Source organism: Amia ocellicauda, chromosome 14, assembly GCF_036373705.1.
Source record: "Amia ocellicauda isolate fAmiCal2 chromosome 14, fAmiCal2.hap1, whole genome shotgun sequence".
In the NCBI taxonomy this organism is placed as follows: Eukaryota; Metazoa; Chordata; class Actinopteri; order Amiiformes; family Amiidae; genus Amia; species Amia ocellicauda.
Window position 1 is genome coordinate 18,240,972 of NC_089863.1, and position 15,300 is coordinate 18,256,271.

At 42.0% G+C, this 15,300-nt stretch overlaps 1 protein-coding gene across 3 annotated transcripts; it reads left to right on the forward strand.

The window, feature by feature from the left end:
* The first annotated feature begins 203 nt into the window (after positions 1 to 203).
* On the forward strand, positions 204 to 15,022 carry LOC136767791 (E3 ubiquitin-protein ligase TRIM39). Of its 3 annotated transcripts, none has more exons than XR_010821889.1 (8): positions 204 to 463; positions 3,512 to 4,086; positions 4,987 to 5,082; positions 8,230 to 8,463; positions 10,655 to 10,802; positions 11,055 to 11,081; positions 11,940 to 12,887; positions 12,980 to 15,022. XR_010821889.1 is itself a non-coding variant. In XM_066721796.1 (7 exons), exons 2-7 carry the CDS (start codon positions 3,514 to 3,516, stop codon positions 12,482 to 12,484), a joined length of 1,623 nt encoding a protein of 540 aa, XP_066577893.1. In that variant the 5' UTR covers positions 204 to 463; positions 3,512 to 3,513; the 3' UTR covers positions 12,485 to 12,968. The 3 variants fall into 3 exon arrangements, 1 of the variants encoding a protein (XP_066577893.1); XR_010821890.1 differs by lacking the exon at positions 204 to 463 and adding an exon at positions 2,549 to 2,761; XM_066721796.1 differs by lacking the exon at positions 12,980 to 15,022 and having other exon boundaries at positions 11,940 to 12,968.
* The last annotated feature ends 278 nt before the right edge of the window (positions 15,023 to 15,300 follow it).

Sequence of the window (15,300 nt, forward strand, 5' to 3'; positions counted from 1 at the left end):
AGGTGGTGGCTTTCATTATGTTGAATCTGAAAGTGGCAGGAGTGTCAGCCATGCACTTTAGTCTGTTTTGACAAAGTTTTTTTGTTACTGTATGAATTTTAAAACTGGAATTAACTTTCAGAGCAACAGGAAGTTGAAATAACAGTTATCTTGAGCCCCAGAGCATAGAAACACAGGAAATCAGAAGAGAGAGGAGACATCATGTTGCGTAAAACTGAATGTAACGTCAGCTTGGTCTGTTCATCAGGAGTGTCCTGCACATCTAACTCTGATTAGACATCATCAGTTCTGATCTAATAAGACGGCGATTAATGAAGTTAGAGAACCAGTTCAAAGTAGCTGTGTGACTCTGCATTGGTGGTATTGTGGTTTAAAGACAGACCAGCACAGCAGCTCTGAAAGGAAGGCCGCAGCTGCACTTGACAGAAGCGATAGAGAACCGGAGAGCTGCTCGCTGGCGCTGGTAAGAGCTGCTGATCTCTTTATTTCCCTCTCTGTGAAGATGTGAGATCGCTGCTGTGAGGGGATAGGGAGCTGTGCTGGAGAACACAGTGTCTAGGTTTAAAAGTTGAGGGGACACCAGTCTACATGTTGCTAAGAAAATGTAGAAATTGTGCACTCAATGTTTTCAAGCATCTTTGTTGCTTGCAACATTATCAAATTAATGTTGATTTTGTAGAAACAAAATTACATATTTATTGAACCAATCAGTTATGAGAAGTCATGTGACTACCTGCTTTGCTAACAAATATCACTTTACACTCAACCACATTTTCCAAAGAAAGATTTTGATAATCTGACCATTATTTCTTGATGTACTAGTCAAACTACAACTTATAAGGTGAAAATATGATAATGTAAGGAGTTATGATCATTTATTAAAAATAACAAAGCTCAAACCTGAGTAATTGTATCCCCCTACTCCCCATAATCTCTCAACACAGCAACAACAGATGTTTATAATGCTTGGTCTCATTTGAAAGCCCCAAGTCTGTAATTTCCAGGGATATAAAAATGCCAGAGTTATTAATAGATGTATATCAACCCGCTGGTGGGTTGAAAACGATGGGGCTGAGTAATGGGATATGAATAGAAAGAAAGTATAAAATAATAAGCTGAAACCAATGTAGGACACTGTCAGGAGACTCTCCTCATTGATTATTTCAGGGTGGATATATGCATTTGTACTTATTAGTAGAGGCCAGTCAAGTATTAAAAGGTTTCCCAATTTTAATGTGATATGGTGATTTAATGGGAAATTAGTATGACCATAGTTTTCACTTATTTGAATGACCCAATTTGATATTGTTGCTAATAATGTATTTTGGGGTATTTTAATTATGTTGCACTGAAGCTGATTGGAGACTTTTTTTATGTGTTAATTAACTGCCGTTTTACCATTGATTGTGAAGCTGGGATTTGTTGCCGAACGTTCACTTGAAACAGCAGCTGCATAAGAAATGGCGTGCATTTCTATAGCATTCAATATCTATGGAAAGAAGACCATTTTAGTATTTCTTTCTTTCTGCTCTGTTAAATCAGGGCGGGGCTCCTGCTGCTGGCCAGGCTGAGTGCTGTGTGTGAAGGCATGCTGAGGGACGCACTGGCCCTCACTGTAGTCATGGAGGAGCATCAGGGCTGGTTAAATCAAGTCAAAGTCTCCTGATAAAAGACATGATCTTACAATGAGAAAACATCCACTTAAATATGTGTTATATTTAAATGTCTTATTTTTTATTTTATATAGTTGCTAAGAGGCAGAGACATGAGAAATCTTCAGTAACACAAACTGCTCATACTGACTGATAATGATTGTCTCTCTGCTCAGGATTTTCTGGAACCTCTTCTTGAATTTGCAGTGTTTGGAAGGAGAGCTGCAACTGTGGAACCTGCCTCCCCCTCCTTATGTGGAAATAGCTCTGTGTGACTTTGCAGTTTCCTCATCAAGGGCTCATATTACAACATGACTGAAACATGATCAAATGTGAACTGTGTACATCTCTTCCTTCCTGCTGTGAATGTATCTGCAGCAGGAGATTTCTGCCCTGGTCAAGAAGAACATTTAACAATGCAAAACATAAATTGTTACCAAGGAAAATAAACAACCTTCAGCCCAGCTCAGTAATAATTGTGCATCTCTCAGTGACAGGTGACACTGTGTCAGAGTGAGAGTAGTGAGAGTCTCTGGGTTTCTTTCCACAGGAGTTTCTTTTGCTTAAAGACATTTTTAGAGACCACTTGTGCCATGTATTACAATATAATTTATGTAGCATAATTAAGTTTACTGTCACGGTCTCACTTGATCCTACCTCAGTTCACCACCAGAGGTCTCTCTCTGCTGAATATTGAACCCAGTGTTTCTCATTCCCAGTACCTGGATCAATCAGTCACTTAACATTCCTTCCACCCATGTGCACTTGTTTCCTCTTCCCCTCTTCCCATTGGTCTATCACCGTTTACCCAGTCTTATTCTTCCCTTCAACACAGTATATAAACCCCTCTGTTTGTCAGTAGCATTGTGAAGTCTTGCATTCTCTTACAAATCATTGCTGAGTGTTTATCCTTGATAGCCTACCTGTGGTTTGACTCCTGCGTTCTCATTTCGACTACTTCTGTCGGATCTCCTGATTAGCTTGTTTGCCCGATCGACTGCCCCTGGACTGTTCCTGTTTGTTCTTTCTGGTTTTCCCTTTCGGATAGTTTGCCTTATTGTCCTACTTCTTGAAAGCCTGCAATTGGATCTATTCCCCGAGTCCCTGAGGTTGTTACATTTACACTACTTTGTGGAAGAAAGCAGGGTTTATTTTCTATTCTCTTTTAGTGTTTCTGATGTGCGCTAATCCTGAACACTCCAGGCAGACTGACATCACTGTTTCTAGTTGTCTTGTCTTAGAGTGATGGAGATGCACTGATCAGACATAACATTATGATTACCTGCCTAATACTGTGTAGCAGGGCCGTCGCTAGACTTCAGCTCACCCAGGGCTGACAATGATTTCTCCAGTAGGAGTGGGGGGGGCAATTTGAGCAATTTGAGCTACAGTAGCTCGTCTGTTGGATCGGACCACATGGGCCAGCCTTCACTCCCCACGTGCATCACTGAGCCTTGGCCGCCCACGACCCTGTCGCCGGTTCACCGCTTTTCCTTCCTTGGACCACTTTTGATAGGTACTAACCACTGCAGACTGGGAACACCCCACAAGAGCTGCAGTTTTGGAGATGCTCTGACCCAGTCGTCTAGCCATCACAATTTGGCCCTTGTCAAAGTCGCTCAGATCCTGACGCTTGCCCACTTTTCCTGCTTCTAACACATCAACTTTGAGGACAAAATGTTCACTTGCTGCCTAATAATCCCACCCACTGACAGGTGCCATGATAATGAGATTATCAGTGTTATTCACTTCACCTGTCAGTGCTCATAATGTTGTGGCTGATCGGTGTATGTTATACTGTTGATCACACTGCTGATCTCCTCCTCTGATCATCTCTCTCGTCGCTCCTCTGTCCTCAGGTATGGCTTCCCCCAGCAGTCTCCTGTCTGAGGAGCAGCTCCAGTGCTGTATATGTCAGGATATATTCACCAGCCCAGTCTCCACTCCCTGTGGGCACAACTTCTGCAAGGTGTGTATTGGAGGGTACTGGGACAGCTGTGATATATGCCAGTGCCCAATATGTAAGAAGACATTCTATAGGAGGCTGGATCTCGACATTAACACAACATTGAAGGAAATCTGTGAGCAGATCAAGACCAGTTCAAGTCTGTCTGACGAGCGCTCTGCTCAGCCTGGAGATGTGCCCTGTGATATCTGCACTGGGAGGAAGCTCAGGGCTGTGAAATCCTGCCTGGTGTGTCTGGCCTCTTACTGCCAGACTCACCTGGAGCCCCATCAGAGAGTGGGAACACTGAAGACACACAAACTGATTGAGCCTGTGAGCGACCTTGAAGACAGGCTGTGCAAGAAGCACCAGAGAGTCCTGGAGCTGTTCTGTAGAGAAGACCAGATCTGTGTTTGTCAGTTCTGCACTGAGACAGACCACAGCGGACACAATACTGTCTCCTTAGAGGAGGAATGCAGAAGGAATAAGGTGAATCTTTATGGTTTCTTATTGTTTTACTGTTTCTTCATTCATTTATATTTCTATATTATTGAAATGTATGTATTTTTAAACACTGAGCACACCTTGTGTGGACGTTGAGGGATATTTCACTTGAGATGGTGGAAGCCATTAGCAATTAAACTCTAGATTAAGATCTAGAATAGGTTACCTTTCCCTTTTGATAGTGTGAGTGTCTGTATACCAGTGTCAAGAGGCTTTCACACTGGTTGCATCGCTTATTTTTTCTGAGGGTTACATCACTTGTAATGTGCTCATATACCAAACTAGTCATGACAGAAACAGGGGAGTGATCATTCAATGCACTAAAACTGCTCAAAACATATTTGCACTCCACTATGACAGAAGAAAGACTAGCGCTCCTGTACATAAATAAGGACCTCAAACTAATGTTTGTAGATATTGATTAATTCGGGCATCACAACAGGAGACTTGCATTCACCTAGAAACTCCTACATCAGTGGCGGAAACCGCTGATTTCCAATGAAGACGCATATTTCTTGCAGGAGCACAAATCAAAAGTTGTGCATCCTCACCCGTCTCAATTACAGATCTCCACTGAAATAGATCTGTGATTGGCATGCACCAGAAACTGCATCTAGTTTGTCTGCATAATGTTGGGTGATGTGATTTTTTGCATGTGGTTCAAAAGATATGTTTTTGCTTACCATCTGCCTGATTTCATGGAGATTGTGAGGTAAGTTTATCAACTTCTAAATGACTTTTCAGGTCTCCAATTTAAAAACTATTTTCGGGGAGGCCCCCCAGAATCCCCGCCTTGAAATTTTCATTCTGATTTGCCCTCATTGTGGCCCCCCTCTACAAATTCCTTTGCTACACCACTGCCTGTGTCCCCCTGTCTGTCCACAGGCTCAGCTGGGGGAGACGGAGGCAGAAGTGCAACAGAAGATCCAGGACAGACTGAAGAAGGTGGAGGAGATCAGACAGGTGGTGGAGCTCAGCAGAGTGAGTCCTGTCAGTCTGATCAAACCCTACTGAGTGGGGCACCGCAGGGCTGCATTGCTCTCTCTCACACATGTATGTATTGGTCAGTACACTGTTTTTACAGTGTACTGCAGTTTACATACAGTGCATCCGGAAAGTATTCACAGCGCTTCACTTTTTCCACATTTTGTTATGTTACAGCCTTATTCCAAAATGGATTAAATTCATTATTTCCTCAAAATTCTACAAACAATTCCCCATAATGACAACGTGAAAGAAATTTGTTTGAAATCTTTGCAAATGTATTAAAAATAAAAAACAAAAAAACACATGTACATAAGTATTCACAGCCTTTGCCATGACACTCAAAATTGAGGTCAGGTGCATCCTGTTTCCACTGATCATCCTTGAGATGTTTCTACAACTTGATTGGAGTCCACCTGTGGTAAATTCAGTTGATTGGACATGATTTGGAAAGGCACACTCCTGTCTATATAAGGTCCCACAGTTAACAGTGCATGTCAGAGCACAAACCAAGCCATGAAGTCCAAGGAATTGTCTGTAGAACTCCGAGACGGGATTGTATCGAGGCACAGATCTGGGGAAGGGTACAAAAAAATGTATGCAGCACTGAAGGTCCCAATGAGCACAGTGGCCTCCATCATCCGTAAATGGAAGAAGTTTGGAACCATCAGGACTCTTCCTAGAGCTGGCCGATCGGGGGAGAAGAGCCTTAGTCAGGGAGGTGACCAAGAACCCAATGGTCACTCTAACAGAGCTCCAGCATGTCTCTGTGGAGAGAGGAGAACCTTCCAGAAGAACAACCATCTCTGCAGCACTCCACCAATCAGGCCTGTATGATAGAGTTGCCAGACGGAAGCCACTCCTCCGTAAAAGGCACATGACAGCCTGCCTGGAGTTTGCCAAAAGGCACCTGAAGGACTCTCAGACCATGAGAAACAAAGACTGAACTCTTTGGCCTGAATGGCAAGCGTCATGTCTGGAGGAAACCAGGCACTGCTCATCACCTGGCCAATACCATCCCTACAGTGAAGCATGGTGGTGGCAGCATCATGCTGTGGGGATGTTCTTCAGCGGCAGGAACTGGGAGACTAGTCAGGATCAAGGGAAAGATGAATGCAGCAATGTACAGAGACATCCTTGATGAAAACCTGCTCCGGAGCGCTCTGGACCTCAGACTGGGGCGAAGGTTCATCTTCCAACAGGACAATGACCCTAAGCACACAGCCAAGATAACAAAGGAGTGGCTACAGGACAACTCTGTGAATGTCCTTGAGTGGCCCAGCCAGAGCCCAGACTTGAACCCGATTGAACATCTCTGGAGAGATCTGAAAATGGCTGCACCGACGCTCCCCATCCAACCTGATGAGCTTGAGAGGTCCTGCAAAGAAGAATGGGAGAAACTGCCCAAAAATAGGTGCACCAAGCTTGTAGCATCATACTCAAAAAGACTTGAGGCTGTAATTGGTGCCAACGGTGCTTCAACAAAGTATTGAGCAAAGGCTGTGAATACTTATGTACATGTGCTTTTTTTGTTTTTTATTTTTAATACATTTGCAAAGATTTCAAACAGACGTCTTTCACGTTGTCATTATGGGATATGGTTTGTAGAATTTTGAGGAAATAATGAATTTAATCCATTTTGGAATAAGACTGTAACATAACAAAATGTGGAAAAAGTGAATCGCTGTGAATACTTTCCGGATGCAGTATATCATATCATATGCTTTCACGTTATCTGCCTCGTCTAAACCCATGTTGAGTATCTCCAAGAATATGGTTTTCATTAAGATGCTCCTCTATTTTCTGTCTAATAATTTGTTCCAACATTTTACAAGTGATGCAGGTGAGACTGATTGGTCTGTAATTTCCTGGCTAGTTTTGTCCCCTTTCTTGTGGATTGGTGTGACATTTGCTTTCCCTCTTTTCTTTAAGTACTGTAGGAAATATCCCATCTGGCCCAGGTGATTTGTTTGTTTTTAATTCTGCTAGTCAGTTTAGTACCTCCTCCTCATTTATCCTGATCTCTCTTAGGGTTTGACTGGACTGATTGTTAACCTGTGGCATGTTATCCGTTTCTACTTTTGTAAAAACCTCTGTGAAATACTCATTTAGAACATTTGCCACATCTTGTTCATTTTCCAAGATACTTCCATTTTTGCCCTTTATCTGTTTCACTTCTTCCTTTATTGACCTCTTGCTCTTGTAGTATTGAAAAAAAGCTCTTTGCATTAGTTTTAGCTCCAAGAGCTGTTTCTTTCTATTTCCCTATTTGCTTTCCTGATCCCTTTCTTAAGATCTCTTTGCAGCTCAAAATATTCTATATATTTTGTTTCATCTCTATCCCTTTTGTATGCACTATACAACATTTTCTTTCTCTGTATTTTTTGCATACCTCTATTAAATCATTTTGGCCAATGTTTTTTGGTCCACAATTTGCTAAGTTTTGGTACAAATTTCTCCTGAGCCTCTAGTAGTATATTCTTAAAATATACCCATCCATTTTCAACTGAAACTCTTCTAAGGGCCGCCTCATACCTTCAAGGTTTGCTTTTCTAAAATTGTAGACCATTGTTTTAGACTTGGACCTTGTTTTTTGAAAGAATGCCTCAAAGCTAAACATATTGTGATCACAGATTGCCATTGGGTCTCTAACTACTGTCCCTTTGACTCTGTTTTGGTCATTTGAAAAGATCAAGTCAATGCATGCACTCTCCCTGGTTGGTTCCCTGACAAATTGAGTTTGAAAGCAGTCATTTCAATCACTTGGATTTCTGCTTCTGTACTCCCAACTGGGCTTTCCCAGTCTGTTTGGAAATTTGAAATCCCCCATTATAACAGCCACATCCTTGCTACATGCAGTCCTGATTACACTGTACAATGCAACATCTTTCTATTAATTGATAATTCTTCAAGATGTTGTGAAAGTCATGTAATATCCAATATTTGTATAATTCTTCTCACCTGATTGTGCCCCCCGAAAATGTTTAGTGCATAGCTGTATGACTTCTCAGGGCAAGAATGTGTTTGATGCTGTCTCAGCTCCCAGTGAGGTCACAGCTAATAACTCACCCTCAGCTGATTGAATGTCTTTGTGTCTCACTGACACTGTGTCCTGCTCTTCTGTGTTTTCCTGTGTCCCCTCAGCTTGGTGCCCAGAGAGAGGCTGAGGACAGTGTGCAGGTTTTCTGGGCTCTGGTGTGCTCCATTGAGAGAAGCCAGGCCGAGCTGCTGGAGCTGATTGAGGCGAAGCAGAGAGCGGTAGAGAGGCGGGCTGAAGGGCTCATTGAAGAGCTGGAGCAGGAGATCACTGAGCTGGAGAGGAGACGCACTGAGCTGAAACAGATCTCATACACTGAGGACCACATCCACTTCCTACAGGTCAGCACGGTGACATCACATTATTCTAGGGCTGTCCCGAACGGTACATTTTTACCTTTGAATGTTCATAACACATTACCGAACAAAGGTTCGGAGCTTCATTGGCGCAAAGTTGCATAATTTATTGATGATGTCATATTAGATACTAGTGTATAGATTTGAATGAAAATCCTACTTTTCTTTTTTTACAGTTCCATTTAACAAATCCATTTAACAAAATAAAACACCCCCTTGTAGTTTAAAATCTTGAAGAGTATGTGTTTTTTTTTTTTTTTTTTTTTTTTTTACAAGCACGCTTTATATTGATTTTACTTGCATGAAACATGTTAACCTTCCAGTAAAACCACCTTACTCATAATAAATTGTATGTGCAGTGACGCAGGTGATGTATGTATTTTAACGTTAATTTGTTTCAATAGGAAAAATGTCGGAAATAGCGAATCGGTGTAAAACCCTTGAGGAATATATCATGTGTTCGGTGTATTTTAAAATATTTTTATATTATTTTTAGTATTGAAAGTAGAAAATACTCCAGACACAGGACCACAGTAACCTTAACATAAGCTTAACTATAATAAAACACTCCCTTCCACAGTTCAGTGTCAACATTATATATATATATTAATAATAATACCGAAAACAAAAACATAACTAGAATGGAAGTTTCTAAAGAAACTTAATGTGTGTTGTTTAAGGACAGTTTTTACACAGTTTTAAAGCATAGTTGCTGAAAGCAAATGGTATACTAGAATATAATGCAAATACAGTTTTAAAGCTGAAATGGCTTCAAAAAAGCATTCATTGCTGCAATTAGTTGTTACCTGTATTTCCATTATATCAGAAGTCGTTTTCCAACAGTCATGAGTCTGAGCACGATTGACACGTCATTAGTCACAATGAGATACATTATTGGATAGATTATATATAACTTCCAATCTGTGTATAAGCAGTACTATCCTATCTGCATTGTTTACAGCACAATATGTTATGATGCATTTTGATGAGTTTCATGCAGAAGTCAAAGGTGAAGATCAAATAATGTGTACATTTCTTAAGGAAACCCATAATGCTCTTTCAGAATCTGAAGTCAGATTGGAGCTGTGAGCCTTCCTACAAGGTGAAATAATGACTTTTCTGACTGAATATGAGCTTAACATCAATGGAGAGTTCATAGGTCACAACGAAGGTCATTTTAGATGGCAAATCTATGACTTCCTATATGTGGTGTATATTTGACAATAATTTGACCTGAAACGAAATGTCTTTGGTTTTGACCTTTGACATTTTCACTGCACACAGATGGTTTCATATACATGTTCTAAAGTGAAAATGACGGTATCTGCACTCTTTCATTGACGTTTGCATTTTACCTAAAAGGAGAGGTCAAAGGTCAAAATCATTTTTGTGCAGCACACTTATAGTTTCATATGTGTCCAATAGTAATTGTGACTTTATCTATACTCTGTAAGCAAAGTCTTAGTTTTAAAATAACTTTTAATTGACCTTTGAACCCTAAAGGAAAGGTTTACATTTTCATTATATTGCACAACACTTTGCTGTAAAGATCGCAGATAAAGAAACGATAACACGCAGAATAGTGGTGCCATATTTTAAAAATACATCGTTTAAATTTAATCTGGTCTAATGTCTGCTGACACGACAGTGGCAATTGCAGTGCTTTTTATGATGGTACTGAAATTAGTTATATCCAGCAACTTTTATATAAGTAATGGGCATATACAAATCAAATGTTTTAATTTAGATTGGCTATGTGGGACATCTAAAGTGTAGTTTAGTATTGTAATGCTTGCAGGGTTTTCCAAGCAGTCGACCCAACTCATCATTGCGGGTGCAACAACAACTTGTTTAATTATTACTGCAGCACACACAGGTCTCAGGGACTGAACACACTCACACTGACTCGTTCTGCTTCCCTTTATTTTTTATGCATTCTCCCTACGCTTCTCCCCACCTTTACCCCATTAAACCTTTATGGGGTGCATTGGCACGCAACAGTATTCAAACCTTGTCAATTTATATCAACAAGAGAAACAAATCGATGTAATTGTCACGTGCCGAACCTGGTCTGAAGACCGAACGAACATTTGAACGTTCAAACAGCCCTACTTTATTCACAGTGACTTTTATTGACCCCTCCATGATGATGAGTGTCTCCTCTCTTCTGCCATAGAGTCTCCCAGCCCTGCGTCCCCCTCCACACACCAAGGACTGGTCTGACGTCACTGTGGCCTCTGACCTCTGTCTGGGAACTTTCAGGAAATTTGCATCTCAGCTGGAGGAGAAACTCAGGGAAGAACTGCAGAAGCTCCCTGCCAGTGGTTTGTAGTGTAATTTATTTATAACTTCATTGCAAAGTTACAGATTGTGTTTTACCTACAGTGAGGGAAGACAGGGAACTATTTAAGAAAGTTGTATTTCCTTTATGAATTTGAATTCCTTTCATCTATATAATTGTTTTGTGTATAATAACATTTAATCACTTTGTTTATATTGAACCATGCAATGTTTAATTTAGTCCAACACAATGTTCTGTTATCAGTGATTGCTTGACCAGAGTGTTTTTGTTACAGAGCTGAAGACGATCCAGCAGTGTGCAGGTGTGTGATTTCTGTTGTTCTTCTCCTGCTCTCATTCATGAATGGAGAGAGAGGAGACTATCTCTCTCTCTCTCTCTCTCTCTCTATCTCTCAGTGCTGAAGAGCCCCAGTGCCAGGCAGTGTTGATGGTATAAACTCCTCCCTCAGTGGGACCAGTAATATTCACTGACAGGGACTGACTGAGCTCCACAAACACAGTCTCTCAGTGTGAGCTGGATTGGGAACTAGAGCTCCAGTATTCCTGAATGAAGCCCTAACAGCTCTTCTTCAAGCTGCTTTCCATGGGGGTCAGTGGCTCTGAGGAATCCCAGCTGACCTGAGCCCAGTCCACAGCAGCACCATCAGCAATATTCACTCAGTCCAGCAGCACAGCTTCCTGTGAGCCCAGTGTCCCCACCTGGAGAGGAGCTCATACAACACAGACTGGGGCTCTTCTGTTAGGGCAGCACTGTGATCTTCTAATGTAGCGCCATCTCAACTGGAAACACAACAGAGAACGGGTACAGATATATTTTACTGAGCCCTAAGATGAGAGTCCCACGATCCTGCTTGACTTGGAAAATAAAAGCAATCGCAGAAATAATAAAATGGCACAAAGTAATATTTCTTATCAATTCATTATTGTTATTTATTATTGTGCCCTTTGAAGGGTTGCCACAAAACACTTTTATAGATTGAGTTTCAACAAACTAAAATAAATTTTAGGGCAGCAGTGTGATATGCTAATATATCTCTCTCAAAGGATTTGAATTGGAAATGAAAAATAAGAAACCATGTCAATTGTTCATTGTTCTCTCCTCTTTTCCTCACAATTGCTGTGTCTGTTTTCTTTGTGTTTCTCTCCTCTCTGCTCCACAGTGGATGTGACTCTGGACCTCAATACAGCTTCTCCCTGGCTCATCCTGTCTGAGGATGGGAAACAAGTGAGACATGGAGACAAACAACAGGCTCTCCCTGACAATCCAGAGAGATTTGATCCCTGTCCCTGTGTCCTGGGAAAGGAGGGTTTCAGTTCAGGGAGACACTACTGGGAGGTGGAGGTGGGGGAGACGACTGAATGGGATTTAGGAGTCGCCAGAGAGTCCATCAGCAGGAAGGAGGAGATTACAGCGAGCCCTGAGAATGGTTACTGGACTGTTGTTCTGAGGAATGGGAATGAGTATGAGGCTCTTGATGACCCCTCTGTCCTCCTCCCCCTGAGCCTGAAGCCCTGGACGGTGGGGGTGTTTGTGGATTATGAGGGGGGGCAGGTCTCCTTTTACAATGTGGAGGCCAGGTCTCATATCTACACTTTCACTGACACCTTCACTGAGAAACTCTATCCATTCTTCAGTCCCTGTTTCAATGATGGAGGTGAAAACGCAGCCCCACTGATCATCTCTGCTGTCCGTCCCACAGACTGAAGGAGGCAGATCCTCTGTGGGGGGGCAGCAGGAGCAGTAGCCAGTGAGAGTTGTAGAAGTTGATTTTGAAAGACTTTCATATTCCTAATTATTAATCATTGTATTCTTTATTCATTTTATTACATCTGTGCTCCACACTGCCCCTGTTCACCACCAGAGGTCATCACCCAAATACTAACCCATTGTTTCCCTTTTCAGTTTAAGAATGTGAACATTTGCGTTCTTTTCTTTTTATTGTGTTAGGCTGGCGAATTAGATTGTCTAATGAAGCAGACAATTCAAGGCCAGCTCAAATTGGTGTATGATTCATTTTTGCAAGATGTTTTTCTTCATCTAATAACTGTTTCTTTGTCTGTATAAGAGTATGCTCGGATGAGAGGAGTCGGAGAGGAATGTCACACTGGTAGGGTACTGTTTCTCTTTCCATAGTGCATGAATAAAGAATTTGCTTGAAAAACACAACAACCTGAATGAAGACTGCATTTTCTTCCACAGAGAAATAACTGAGATTCAGATCAGTCTCTCCATCCCCAGAGGGAGTCATTCAGGGTGTGAGGGCCGTCAGTCACAGATCAGGCGCTGCTGTCTGTGAGCCCCACACTGGTGTAGAGCAGCGAGGAGCTCAGAGCCAACACACTGAAGGCTGTTCAAACCCTCAGACTGACGGCTGCTTTTGTGAGCGGCTTCCGTCGCTGAAGAGCCCAGGCTGTCCGACACAGGCTGCTCTGTTCCCCTGCCTCCCTGTCTGCAGCAGCACTGGACACAGACAGAGAGGGAGATGCAGACACACACACACAGCCAGAGCTGAGAGACACTGGATCATTCTCAGCAGTGGGATCCACAATCCACTCTTTCACACAGAGATTTGACACACAGCTCTGTGGGGTTTGTCTCCCAGCTCTTCCGTTACCTGTCTGTGCGCTTCATCAGAGCAGCTGAGGGGTTTCTGCTCGTCCCACAGCTGCCTCCTCCTGAGCAGGGCTGACTGGGCTGTGCAGTGAAGGGTCCTCACTCTCTCCATTATAGAGATCAGAGACCGTCTCTATAGCCCCATTCACACTGAAATGCTGCCAACCTGGCAAGGTTTGCTGCTTTTTTCCTGTTGCCACCCATTCACACTGGGTTTGAATGCCTGAAAATTGCCTGCAAGGATGCATTCACACAGAAAACGGAGATTGCTGGCAAGGGCGCTGTAGCCATGGGACCAAGACGCTACAGGAGCCCATCACTTTCCTGCTCCATTCACACAGAAACGTAGGCTAGGACCCTTTGCCGAAAATGACCCATTCACACAGACCTTGCCAGCAACAAAATGCCAGCAAATTTCAGTGTGAATTGGGTTTATGATCCTGTTCAGAAATGTTACACTTGTAGTGTGTGTTTGAGCATTATGGAAAGGCTGGAATTTAATCTGCTTCACTGTGAACGGAGTTCTGTGTCTGTGGATTGTTCTGCTCAGTTTTCATTTATAAATCTTATTTTAATTTTTTATTTTTATTAAAATTTAGTAAAAAAAATTTAACTTTTTTGATGACAGCCTCACTTTTGTGAAAAAGCACAAAACGTGCCATCAGGTTAGGTTGCATATATATATATTATATACTGCACCTTCCAACCTGCATTCTTGTCTGTATTACAATAGCAAAAATGAGCTGTGCTGTCCGCATCGTGGCTTTCCAGCTGTGCCTAAGTACCTGCTCCATTTTTTTTATTATTTATATTGATAGTCTCTGCTAATGTAATATATTCATAAATGATCTTAGTCTGTGCCACAATAAGAGCATGAACAGCAACTGTAAATCAGCTGTACCCATGGTCTGTGGCAAAACGGTCTGTTGTAGGAATCTCACCCGCATGAGGGGCTTCTCCACTGGCTTGCATCGCACTACAGTCCGCGGCTGTGACTGTAGGAGATCTCGCTCTCCTAGATTGCTGGGATCAAACCTCTGTTCTGCTCTCCTTTGGACACGCTCCTTTGTTTTGGCTCCATTTCGGCTGGTGGCCGTTACCCTCGAACCCTCTAGAGCAGGGGTTCCCAATTTCTGGTGATGGAGGGCCAATTTCCGGAGGTTGCATGAGATGGGGGGCTGCAGTAGAAAATTAACCACCGATGAAAACTAAATATGTCCCAAATCATACCTTTTTATTTCCTATACATTCTGTTAGGGAACATTTATTATTTTGAATTGTTTTATTAATTATTTCCCCCCGAATTACATGTACAATTTGTAACAGAAAATGTTCAGAAAGTGTAAAAATATAGTAAAGGTTCAAAAACGGGGTGGTTGAAGGTTTGATTTGGGGGGCCGCACCAAACATCCTCAAGGGCCGCACTTTGGGAACCCCTGCCCTAGAGCCTGAAAATCGCAGCGCATGGTGCTCTCGGTATACCCGGCTCATCAGTGTGGCTTCTATGTGTCCTGGGATCCATGCAGGTGCAGCCAGTGCCCTCCACCTGTGATTACATGTTGTTTCATATTTTTTTTCTTTGATAATTATTCTTTATAAGATTAAAAAGCACTTCCGTACTTCACTATATCTGTGAGTTCTGGTAGTTATTTCTAACATATTGCATTTCCTAAGATTATGATGCAAAAGCCTAATATAGCAACAAAGTTAACTCTCTTTTCTCTTCCTGAGTCTAACAATGTATTTCTTGTTCTTCTGAAATTATACTGATTATACTTCATCGGTGATGGCACAGTGGATATTGAAAGAAAATGATTTTGTTGTTTTTCATGTTGTACAGAATTGGTATCTCATATCTTATTGTTGTGGTAGTACAATCAGGGCTGGTTCTAGACATTTGGAGGCCC

What these genes read in the sequence shown, in the direction of transcription:
- LOC136767791 (XM_066721796.1), top strand. Translation starts at nt 3,514, where the DNA reads ATGGCTTCCCCCAGCAGTCTCCTGTCTGAGGAGCAGCTCCAGTGCTGT. An exon ending in AGGTGGTGGAGCTCAGCAGA is followed by an intron (nt 5,083 to 8,229) that starts GTGAGTCCTGTC and finishes GTGTCCCCTCAG; the next exon opens with CTTGGTGCCCAGAGAGAGGC. An exon ending in GCAGAAGCTCCCTGCCAGTG is followed by an intron (nt 10,803 to 11,054) that starts GTTTGTAGTGTA and finishes TTTTTGTTACAG; the next exon opens with AGCTGAAGACGATCCAGCAG.